Source organism: Rhinoraja longicauda, chromosome 1, assembly GCF_053455715.1.
Source record: "Rhinoraja longicauda isolate Sanriku21f chromosome 1, sRhiLon1.1, whole genome shotgun sequence".
NCBI lineage: Eukaryota > Metazoa > Chordata > Chondrichthyes > Rajiformes > Arhynchobatidae > Rhinoraja > Rhinoraja longicauda.
Genome location: NC_135953.1, coordinates 62243586 through 62256275, shown reverse-complemented (window position 1 = coordinate 62256275; position 12690 = coordinate 62243586). Strand labels below are relative to the sequence as shown.

General features: G+C 44.7%; 1 protein-coding gene across 1 annotated transcript; it reads left to right on the top strand.

The window, feature by feature from the left end:
- The first annotated feature begins 2935 nt into the window (after positions 1-2935).
- Positions 2936-11087, top strand: rasl11b (RAS-like, family 11, member B). Its single transcript, XM_078410464.1, has 4 exons — positions 2936-3351; positions 3718-3774; positions 3892-3968; positions 8179-11087. Exons 1-4 carry the CDS (start codon positions 3237-3239, stop codon positions 8644-8646), a joined length of 717 nt encoding a protein of 238 aa, XP_078266590.1. The 5' UTR covers positions 2936-3236; the 3' UTR covers positions 8647-11087.
- Positions 11088-12690: the final 1603 nt, after the last annotated feature.

Genomic DNA, 12690 nt, shown 5'->3' with positions numbered 1-12690 from the left:
CAGTGAAGTTTCCGGTTGAAGGCGATCTTCCAGATGTTGATTGTGGGGTATCAGGTAACAGTGAAGCTGTTGACTGACGAGAACAAATGGTTACTCTGTCACTTCTTGGAGATGGGCATTGTCGGTAAATCATGTAGCAGGTGCTCATGTTGTTACATGACCAAATGTTATCTCAGTCATGCTGCATGCATGGATTGTGTTGTTATCCACTGAGTTGCAAAACAAACTGGTCTTTATGTAATTAATAACATTAACACACAAAAGAAGGCCTTTCAGCTTCTCCAGTCTATGTTGGCTCTTAGCAGAACAATCGCATCAATCCAAATGTGTAGGAAGGAACTGCCGATGCTGGTTTAAACCGAAGATGGACACAAAAGCTTGAGTAACTCAGTGGGTCAGACAGCATCTCTGAAGAAAAGGAATAGGTGACTTTTCGGGGTCGAGACCCTTCGAAGTCTGAAGAGATTGTCTGACCCGCTGAGTTATTCCAGCTATTCCAGTTAATCCAAATCTATTCTTTCCCCATTTCCCTACAAATTATTCTCTCTTACATACCTATCGATTCAATTTTGATTCTTTTGCCATTTACCTAGACTTAAGGGTAATTCAGGGTAAGTATTTAGCACCTTATCTTTGGGTTGATAGAAGAAACCAGAGCACCCAATGGAAACTCAGTCATGAGGAGAATGTGCAAACTTCACACAGAACCCATGGTCAGGATTAATCCTGGGTCCCTGGAATAATGGGGCCACAATGCTCTCTGAAGTGGCACCCTGCATCATCACCATCAGCAAACTAGCTCACCTCTGACCTTCTGTTTGTGGAAAGGCATTGGTGAAGCAATTGAAAACTGAGCCTGGGACACTGCCCTGAGGAACCTGTGTGGGTGATTGGACCTAGGACACTGCCCTACAGAAGTCTAGCAGATGATTAGGCACAGGACACTGTCCTTAGGACCATTGTAGATGACAGGATTTCACCTTGGGGAAATCCTGTAGATGTCTGGCCCTCAGAGTAGGAACTCCAAGAAGGGATGCTGTCCTGATAAACACTGAGATGTCCTGGGATGATTGGTCTACAAATATTTACCGTGGTACAAGCATGCTTGTATTCTTGGAGGTTTAATGACATGATCTTCTGTCTCTCATGACTTATGTCTGGAACTGCTGTGCCTGTTGAATTGCCTTTTTCCTGGCACCAATTATTTTGTAAAAAATAATCAAAACTGTTTACCTTCAGAGGAGGATGTGAATCTATAATCTATACACTAAAACTCTCATTTGTTTGTTTCTTTGTTCCTGAACTACAGCCAAAACGGTACACGATAGCACAACAATTTTAGGCCCACCTTACTCATCGTCGTCCCTTTGGTGCTAATGGAAGACGTTTCATTGAAATCGATGTTGTATTTTTAGTTATTCACATTTTAAAGTTTAAATCTATCTCATAGGGAGCGAGGGGAGAGGGAGGAAGGTGGAGGGAGGGGAGAGGGAGGATAAGGGGGGTTGAGGGGAAAGGGGGGAGGAGAGGGGGGAAGAGGGGAGGAGAGGGGGAGAGAGAGGGGAGGGGGAGAGAGGGGGAGAGGGAAGGGGGGAGAGGGAAGGGGGAGAGAGGGAGGGGAGAGAGGAGAGGGGAGAGAGGAGAGGGGAGAGAGGAGAGAGGGGAGGGGGGAAGAGGGGGGAGAGGGGAGGGGGAGAGAGGGGAGAGGGGAGGGGGAGAGAGGGGAGGGGGAGAGAGGGGAGGGGGGAAGAGAGGGGAGGGGAAGAGAGGGGAGGGGAAGAGAGTGGAGGGGAGAGGGAAGGGGGAGAGAGGGGAGGGGGGAAGAGAGGGGAGGGGGAGAGAGGGGAGGGGGGAAGAGAGGGGAGGGGGAAGAGAGTGGAGGGGAGAGGGAAGGGGGAGAGAGGGGAGGGGGGAAGAGAGGGGAGGGAGAGAGAGGGGAGGGGGGAAGAGAGGGGAGGGGGGAAGAGAGGGGAGAGAGGGGAGAGGGAAGAGAGGGGAGAGGGGAAGAGAGGGGAGAGGGGAAGAGAGGGGAGAGGGGAAGAGAGGGGAAGAGAGGGGAGAGGGGAGGAGGGGGAAGAGAGGGGAGGGGGAAGAGAGGGGAGGGGGGAAGAGAGGGGGGAAGAGAGGGGAGGGGGAAGAGAGGGGAGGGGGGAAGAGACGGGAGGGGGGAAGAGAGGGGAGGGGGGAAGAGATGGGGGGGGGAAGAGAGGGGGGGGAAGAGAGGGGGGGGAAGAGAGGGGGAGGAGAGGGGAGGGGGAAGAGAGGGGAAGGGGGAAGAGAGGGGTGGGGGAAAGAGAGGGGAGGGGGAAAGAGAGGGGAGGGGGAAAGAGAGGGGAGGGGGAAAGAGAGGGGAGGGGGAAAGAGAGGGGAGGGGGAAAGAGAGGGGAGGGGGAAAGAGAGGGGAGGGGGAAAGAGAGGGGAGGGGGAAAGAGAGGGGAGGGGGAAAGAGAGGGGAGGGGGAAAGAGAGGGGAGGGGGAAAGAGAGGGGAGGGGGAAAGAGAGGGGAGGGGGAAAGAGAGGGGAGGGGGAAAAGGAAAGAGGAGGGGAGGGGGAGAGGGGAAGGGGGGAGGGGGGAGAGGGGAAGGGGGAGAGGGGAGGGGGGAAAAAGGGAGGGGGAGAGGGGTGAAGAGGGGAGGGGGAAGAGGGGAGGGGGGAAGAGAGGGGGGGAAGAGGGGGAGGGAGGAAAAGAGGGGAGGGAGGAAAAGAGGGGAGGGGAGGGGGGAGGGGAGGGGGGAGGGGGGGGGGAGAGGGGGGGGGGAGAGGGGGGGAGGGGTGCAGAAGTGCCCCTCGAGGCTGCCCGGCAGCGCGAGCCATCCAGGGCTCCCAGGTAAGGTTGACGTCGGGCTGCAGGCGACCAATCGGAGCCCGTGCGCAGGTTGGCTATAAAAGGGGGCGGCAGAGACGAGCAGAGTTGTGCAGAGCTGAGCAAAGCAGAGCAAAGTAAAGTAAAGCAGAGCTGAGCGAGCATCGCTGCCCTGCCCTGCTGCACACACTAATGCATCGCTGCCCTGCTGCACAGCAGGGTTTCGGGATCGTTCACGCAGCTGCTTCACCCCCATCCTCGGACCTGTCTTGTCCGATACTCCAGAGAGGAGCAGTGGGCGCGCAGTGCTGATCTGGCCAACGCTGACCTGACCTGACCTGACCTGGTGCACAGCAGGGTCTCGGGATCGTTCATCCAGCATCTCCAGACCCGTGTTGCCCCGCTCTGCAGCCGACCAGCGCTGCCACCTGATATGCGCCTGGTTCAGAACATGTCGACGATCCAGGAGTACGGACCTGGGGAATACACCCCCAGCAACCGGGTGATCAAGATCGCGGTCATCGGTGGCAGCGCCGTGGGCAAGACGGGTGAGGGAGTTGAGACGTGCAGCGGGGTCAGTTGCAGACGCCGGAGATAGTGGCTGTGCGCCGGGGAGCGGAGCCGCGAGTCACCAGGTTGGGTTGGGTTGGGTTGGGTTGGATGGGCTTTGCAGTGTTTTGCAGCGAGCCTTCCACGCTGGCTTGCAGCCCAGGCCGTGTCCCCCACGGGGCGGCACAGAGTTTCAGACAACATCGACTTTCCTCTTTGCTCTGGGGAGTGAGTAGTGGTCTGGAGAGCAATCTGTCTCCCTGGCCTGTGGAATGCATTACTTTTATTTTGGAGGGGGCTGGGGCTGGGGAGGAATCTTTAATTTAGTTTGACAAACTTTACAATCTTATTTATTTCTCCCTCAGCCTTGGTCGTGCGGTTTTTAACCAGGAGGTTCATTGGCGACTACGAACGAAACGCAGGTAAGTTTCCATTTTCTGTCTGATTTACGGCACAGGATAACTTCCTTTTGTCTGCATGCACGCTGCTGGTCATTGAGGGTTTCTTTCACATTTCTCCATTTGCCTATAATGTTTCAGGTACATTATACTCCAGACAAGTACAAGTGGACCGAGAACAACTTGCGCTTCAGGTTCAAGACACACCAGGGGTTCAGGTGAGATTTCTTTAATGTTTTATTTTTTTGTTCCCTGGTTGTTTTTATCTCTCTATTCCATAGAGCGCAGGAGGATGAGGGGTGATCTTGCAGAAGTCTACAAATCATGAGGGAATTGATCGGGTAGATGCACAGAGTCTCTTGTCCAGAGTAGGGGAATTGAGGACCAGAGGACATAGGTTCAAGGTGAAGGGGAAAAGATTTAATAGGAATCAGAGGGGTAACTTTTTCCACACAAAGGGTGGTGGGTGTGTGGAACAAGCTGTCCGAGGAGGTAGTTGAGGCTGGGACTATCCCAATATTTAAGCAACAGACAGGTACATGGATAGGACAGGTTTGGAGGGATATGGACCATGTGCAGGCAGGTGGGACTAGTGTAGCTGGAACATGTTGGGCAGAAGGGCCTATTTCCACACTGTATCACACTATAACTGTGGAGATAGTTGTGATGGGAACTTTGGGCTTGGTCTTGACTGAAGGATGTGTGGTGATTACTTTGGAAGAGCAAGTTTAGGGGCCAATAATAGATCCATGGGAGATGAACCGCAACAGAGAGAGTGGTAGAAAAACCATTCATTTTGAATTCCGATACAAATCGGATGAGAAAAGAACAGAAGAGGGTAGTCTCACCTCTAGACAATGTTTTGGAGATGCATGGTCAAACATCCAAGACAGGAGGTGGCTTGAGGAGAATGGGAAGGAAGGGATAGATTGTCTTTATGAAAACTACAATTATTTTTTAACCATTTTGGTTGAGATGGAAAGTAAGCTGTAAAGAATGCAGGGAAAAGTTGAGAAATGTGCCTGGACTTGAGAGGCTTGAGTTACAGGGGGAGGTTGGGAAGGCTAGAACTTTCCTCCTTTGAGTAGGAAAGAACTGCAGATGCTGGTTTAAATCGAAGGTAGACACAAAATGCTGGAATAATTCAGCATGTCAGGCAGCGTCTCTGGAGAGAAGGAATGAGTGAGGTTTCGGGTCTGAAGAAGGGTTTCGACCCGAAACGTCGCCCATTCCTTCTCTCCAGAGATGCTGCCCGACCTGCTGAGTTACTCCAGCATTTGGTGTGTATCTTTCCTCCTTTGAGCGCAGGCTGAATGGTGAACTTAGAGGTGTGTAAAATTAAAGGAATAGATGGGTGAATACACAGTCTTACCCAGAGTAGGGTCAAGAACCAGAGGACATGGGTTTAATGTGAGTGGCAAAAGATTTAACCGGGTCTGAGGAGCAACTGTATCACTCAGTTGATGGGTATATAGGATGATCTGCCAGAGGAGATGGTTGAGGCAGGTACCATAACAACGCCTAAAGGATACTTGAACAGATATGTGGATTAGACAGGTGTAGAGGGATATGGGCTGAATGTGGACAAATGAGACAAGCTTAAATAGGCATCTTGGTCAGTATGGACATGTTGGGTTGAAGGGCCTGTCTGTGTCCAAGCTAAATGACTGACAAATAGATTTGAAGGAGATGGTTTGCTGTCGAACAAGAATCTATTCATTTTACTGACTATATTAATTCTGGGAGGGCACTGAATAATTCCCCCTGAATCCACTGAATATGGATGCTATATTGTTAAACTAGGTGAAGATAAATTAGTTTGGCATATATCATGATGCAAATAAATTCCTCGTTCACATGAAGCTCAGCGTAAACAGCATACATTAATAATATAATTGTAAAATTGTTGTTCTTATTATCAAGGTATTTGAGGACTAAATGTAATTTAAGAGATGGAGTTCCCTGTAGACATCATTTTCTTGCACTCAAGGGGTTCCAGATTGTCCAGAGACTGTAAATGTGGGCTGTTATCAGTGTTTGTGGACGATAGTTGATGTTGGAATGACTGATAGTCATTCACATTTTTTGGAGGGGGGGGGGGGGTAGGAATGATTAAGAAACAGATGGGGGCAGAAGTGAGAGGTTGTTGATCAAAGGGCATAGAAACAGAATTAGGCCCTTCAAGTCTGATCTGCCGTTCAGTCGTGAGTGATGCATTTTCCTGCTCAACCCCATTCTTCTGCCTTCTCCCCACAACCTTTGACATCCTTGCTAATCAAGGTGAGTGAAGACTGGACAGTTGATTGGTGCACTTTTTAAGAACCTGCCGTGCAAATGGGCAGCTGCTTTCTGAGAGTTTACTCGGTGTAGAAAGATCTGACTCATAGTCATAGATACAGTGTGGAAACAGGCCCTTCGGCTCTACTCACCCACACCGGCCAACAACGTCCCAGCTTGCCTGCGCTTGGTCCATAACCCTCCAAACCTGTCCTATCCATATACCTGTCCAACTGTTTCTTAAACGATGGGATAGTCCCAGCCTCAACTACCTTCTATGGCAGCTTGTTCCATACACCCACCATCCTCTGTGTGAAAACGTTACCCCTCGGATTCCTATTAAATCTTTTCCCCTTCACCTTGAACCTATGTCCTCTGGTCCTCGATTCCTCTCCTCTGGGTAAAAGACTGTGTGCATCTACCCAATCTATTTCTCTCGTGATTTTGTATACCCTTATAAAATCTCCCCTCATCCTCCTGCCACCAAGATGCATGGGACAGAGCCAGTGTTGATAGAGGGGGAATATGCCTAGGTGAATCTTTTTGTTTGTCTGTTCAAAGTTAGTTTTGGTGTGAACAGACATCAGCAGGCAATATGTTTGGTTCAGTTTGACCATCTGCTGTACCAGTTGGTGTGTTTTAGCAGATGCAGCCACATTTGCAAATCACAGTAACTATCACCGTTGTTCAAACTGAAGTTCCACAGTTTCACGGTCCATTAATCTGCACTCTCTGGTAAGCTGCTGGATGCAGGTTAAGTCTGTTCTTTATCTTACTGTTGTTAAATCCAGAGCAGGAAAACCTTCCTGACATTTTGAACCTCCTGATGGTATTCCAGTAAGGTGATTACTTGAGTACATGTGATGGAGAATTATAGAGACCTCAAAGCCTGGGATTTCTTTGCACCAGTGATTTAAGAGCAGTTTTATATAATGCAGAAGAGTGGAAGTGGTTTTATAGTTGCCTCTAGATTTTTGACGATTGCAATGCAAATGGATTGTTTTTAATCCTTCTCTGCATCTCAAAAGTCGAAATTTTAGGAACATTGTTCCTAAACTTGACATGAAGTAATATTGATGCAATAGTACGAAAATTTATGGATAAAATGCTCAACCTGGATGTGGAAACTGCTTACAAATGCTGCACACTTAAGGTCCTACTGTGAGAGTTGAAAAGTTCTCCTCTGTTGAGTATAACGTGCAGGTTTTTGTGTACCCCATTAGGGCTAGATTTTCTGTAGTATGTTTAGATGGTATATTTGGCAAATGTTCAGAGACCAGTTAACTACATTTATTACAAAGACTTGTTTGCAATTCAATACTAAATTTATTAATTTTGTGTTGTCGTCCTAATGTTTCATGGTGTCGACTTTCTCTTATTTACTTCTGAACTTGCCCCCTGTGATTCGGTTTACTACCTCCCAGGTCTTTTGCTGATGCAGATTCTCGCACTAAAATCTGTTCCAGCCTTCCCTTGAAGCTTGGAAAACTCCATGCTTTGATGCTGAGCTATGAAGAAACTGTGGGAGGTCCTTCATACTTGGAATGCCATTTAGATGACTCAGATTTTAAATAAAAAGAGAATAAATTTAATGAACTGGTTTTATGGCTATAGATTTGTTTAGACATTACACATTTTTGACTCTTTGTTAACTGCTTGTTTAAGATAAAACTGCCCAGGAGTGATCAAATGATCAAATTGAATAATATATTCAATCAAGTGGGTTGAATTTGTAACTTTGTCCACTACCCAAGCTGGACTATAAACGTAAAATTTTCCTCTGTAGTCAATCTGTTTCCCACAAATATAAGCACTACTTTAATCAGACTTCCCCTTTGATTCCTTGTTGAAGTCTGACACTTCGTGCTTATGAGCTATACAGCTGAATCAACACAGCTCTGCAATAGTAAAGCTATTATGTAGCTCGGACAAAACCAAACGATCTAGAAATGCAACAAGCACATTTGGATAGCTTTTGTATTTGACCTTTTAAGCCCTTGTCTACAAACCTTTCACTGCAGTTTTTAAACTAGATGGAATTGGTGACATTTCTATTCATCGTGTTTCTGCTTACAATATTATCAATACTATGACACTTTTCAGAATTTGCATTTTAAAACAAACTTGATAAAATCTTATTTATTTTTACAGGTAAATGGACAGAGTCTGAGTTGCAACAACCTACTTAACAGATCTATTCAGTGGGCTGATGCAATTGTGTTAGTGTATTCAATTACAGACTACAAAAGCTATGAAATAATTAGTCACCTTCATCAACATGTCTGCCGTGTCCATCCAGAAAATAGAGTTCCGGTCATAATTGTAGGAAATAAGGCTGACCTCCTACATGCCAAGCAAGTGGAACCTCATCATGGCCTCCAGTTAGCAAATGTTCTCGGGTGCACCTACTACGAAGTGTCAGCCAGTGAAAACTATAACGATGTGTACAATGCATTTCATGTGCTTTGCAAAGAAATAAGTAAACAACAAATGAGCAGCAATGCTGAAAAGAGAAAAACATCCATTATAGCCAGGCCAAAATCACCCAATATGCTAGACCTAAGGCGACGTTTCAAGCAAGCTCTTTCTGCAAAAGTACGGACTGCAACATCTGTCTGAACTGACAGCTGAAAATCTTCTGGTCATGGATTTGCAAAACATGGCATCAAACTGAGCACTAAGTTTTGGAAAACTAACGTTATACCCAGAAACTGAAGACTTGTCCAGAACAGACTACCCATGTATTCATTTGCTTGGACTGTTGATCATTGTCAAGTAGTGGTCTTGAAAATGGGCATGAGAGACCTTGGCTATTTTATTGAATATGGTGGGAGCAGACAAACTACATGAAGTTTACCTCTGTGCTCCCTATTAGATGCCTTGCAGGGTTTGTTTGTTCAACTTTTTTATCGTGATTTTGAAAAACATGCAGTGATGGGTGGCCAGCTGGGTCAAAACTTTTTCAAACCAGAGTCTGTAACTTTTCTGTTATCAGAAATTGATTATTTATCAGTAACTTCTGGGTACCAACAATTGCTTTGTTCTATGGTACTGTTTTACCAGCTTGAAAGGGAGGGTAATCCCACCTTGTGGAGTCTAAGAGGAGTACATAACAGGAAATCGGCAGAGCTCTGCTCTGCAAGAAACAGTGAAAAGTATGGAATCGTCTCCACATTATAGATGAGGCTGGTTGCTTATGTATGTCAAATGTTGGACGTAGCTTTGATTTGTCCAGTTTCCATGAGCAACTTTGTTTTAAATAAAACAACTGCGTGGGCCGCATTGCATTGTTTGCACTTTTTGCCCAGCAGGTAGTATTCAGTGCTGTCCAAAATCTGCTTTCACTTCTCTCCTTTCTTCCCCCCCCCCCCCCCCCCCAAAAAAAAAATAATGACCATGAATAATATGATGAATGTGATACAAGGGCTTGCAATTACACTTATTCTCCCCTGCCCCCCCAAAGAACTTGCATTCTGATTTAAAACTGCAGGAATTCAAATGAGAATTGATTAAATAAAACTAGCATATTGTCCAGCTGGGTTTTGCCAGTCAGCTTCTGTTTTAACGCATTAGCTTTCGTGCCGTCTTGAGTGCAACGGGTGTAGAAATGTCTTTACTGCAGGGATTCTTCTACAAAGGCCCTGAGCCTTCCAACGTGGAAAATAGTTGAACCAAATGTGCTCATGCTTTGAGGGGTTTGTTATTTACTTTTGTAGAATGTCATATTCACCTTACCCTTACCTTGTCAAGCCCAAGTTACGCTCTTTAGTGTTTGCACATTTGCTGTTTATTTTACCACCTTCCATTATCCAGTCGATGTAATCAGCTGGGTTCCAAGTGGACTTGGGCAACCAAGCACTTTAACCACTTCTAATCCTAACAATTGCAGTTTTCTAATACCATGTTTGTCGAGTGGGTTGCTTATGCCTGCATTTCAAGTTGGGCCAGAGTTTATTAATCTCAAAATATACTGTTGCTTGCTTTAAGTTTTTCACATTTAAATGTTAAATATTTTAAGTACAACCAATTAAATGTCTACATAAGGAAAATACATGCCACTGAATGTATTAAGGCCAAGTTAAAACATTGTAAAGGATTTGATATTATCTCTGCCTCTTGGCCATTTAGTACGATGAATTTGTCGCGAAATGGAAGTTGACCACATCAGATTTCAGGAGTGGAATAACATGAAATTATACAGCAGTAACCTGGATTTCTTTTCTATTTTGTGGCTTTAAAAATAACAGAAGTACTGTGTGTATGAGAGATTCTGAACTTTAAAGCTAGAGTAACATAGAAACGGCTTTGAAAAATGACATCTGGAAACATCAACTGCAAAGAAGTAAAATTTGAGTGACTATGTTCATGGAACACTTAACATAAAATGTAGCTGGCACGAGATTCATCCCTTCCCACATTAGCATGTTCAGACACACTGGAAAACGTGTGTAGTAATAAATGGTTGAGTGGATTGCCTATTTAATGAAGTTAGTTGTTGGAGAATGTCTTCAATATTGATTTCATTTGATTTAAACCAGTCTTACACCATTGAAAGACAATTATAAAATCGCATTCCCTTAAATTCCAGCAGTACAGTACACAAACTCTGTAAATGCAATCTACATTTGAAACCTGTGTCCTTCAAATAAAATAACTTGCATTTGCAAATCCCCTGCTCAATAGCTGCTTCATAGAATCATACAGCAAGGAAATTGGTCCTTTGATTTCAATAGCTCCTCAAACTACCACTCTTCACAAATAACTTAAATCCATTTAATCCACTGATATGCAAGCCTTTGATGTGGTAGGAAACTCGAGCACCAAGTACAAGAACTCGTTTCTTTGCCATTGAAAATACTTTAGTGCTATTAGAAATGAGTACTGATGAATATAGCTGCATCAAGTGATAATTCCACGTCTCTCTGCCACCATTCATAACAATTCCACTACCTGAAATATGCATCCCAAGGTAACTGGCATGATCTATTGTGTATCTGCAGATGTTCCCCACCGTCCCTTCCCCCAGCCCTAGAATGTTATAGAAGGACTGTCTACGACAATTAAAATGCATTTAAAAGGTAGCAGCTGTTTCTGTGTAGTTCTATGGAACTTGAACAATTTCAGAACCTATTTCATCTGCTGCATTTGTGGCAGAGAAACAAGTTGTTTTTATCCTCTAACTTTATGAAAACTTTGAGAACACAAAAAGGTGCTGAATCTGTGGAATTATTTGCCACAGAAGGCTGTGGAGGCCGTCAGTTGATATTTTTAAGGCAGAGATAGATTCTTGATTAGGATGTGTGTCAGTTATAGGCAGAAGGCAGGGGAATGGGGTTAGGAGGGAGGGATCGATCAGCCATGATTGAAGGGTGGAGTAGACTTGAATGGCCTAATTCTCCTATTCCTTATGACTTATGACCTATTGGCATGCTCTGGTTTATTCTCTTCAATTTAAAAATTAAATGGTGTAATGCCCAAATGATAAAATATTCACCTTTCTACTTTAGTTACCCCTCAATGCGTTTCACCCAAATGGTGGCATACTTGGCTAGTAACCCATTAAAATCCTATGATAGCCTGTACTTGCTGAAGTTTAGAAAGATGAAGGGGATCTCATTGAAACTTACCAATAGTGAAAGGCCTGGAAAGAGAGGATGTTTCCACTAGTGGGGGAGTCCAGAACCAGAGGGCAGAACGGAATAAAAGGATGCACCTTTAGAAAGGAGATGAGGAGGAATTTCTTTAGACAGGTGGTGTATCTGGAATTCATTGCCACAGAGGGCTGTGGAGGTGAAGTCATTTGGTGTTTTTAAAGCTGAGATTGACAGATTCTTGATTAGTACGGGTGACAAGGATTATGGGGAAAATGCAGGAAAATGGGGTTGAGAGGGAAAGATAGGTCATCCATGATTGAATAATAGAGTAGATGTTTTGGGCCAAATGGCCTTAATCTGCTCCTCCAATTCTGTTGTCTGATGGTTTATATATAGAAACAAAATTCTATCTAAAAGCAAAGGCCAATGTAATTTTCACATGAAAATAATACAATTGTGGAATATGCAGTATAGATATTGCCAGTGGAAACAAGTTTTAAATACAACTTATGTGCTCCTTTTTAAAGAACAAAGCACCTCATAAAGTGCAAAAATAACACATGTTGCTGTGTACTCAACCTAATTGCATAGCACACAAACAAGCTGAATGGGGGCAGGGAATTGCTAATTTTCTTTTGGCTCATTTAAATTTCTTTCAAGCTGCATGAAAAACTTGAAATCAAAAAGATTATAAAGTACAAAGTGAAAGGTGAGATTGTCAGTTCAGCAGCTACCTATGTTACGAATAATCATGTTTACAGAAATCCAAATTTACCCAAATTCTCCCATGTTTTTGAAAAAATTGTTGTAGTAATCATTAATGACTGGATACTGTATATTCCATTTTTTAAATTATGGTAGGGTTCAGGTGAGTAATCAATGAAATGAAAGAATTGTGCCCAGTGCATGTACAGCGATACAAATATGGGTTGCTATAGAAAACAGACATGACTGACTTACACAGAAAACAGTTTACAGACAGCTCTTGGTAATGGAATTCTGACCTAACCAGACAGCCTGTAGACTTTAGAAGATTAGAAAAAGCTACCCATACACTATCATTTGCTGG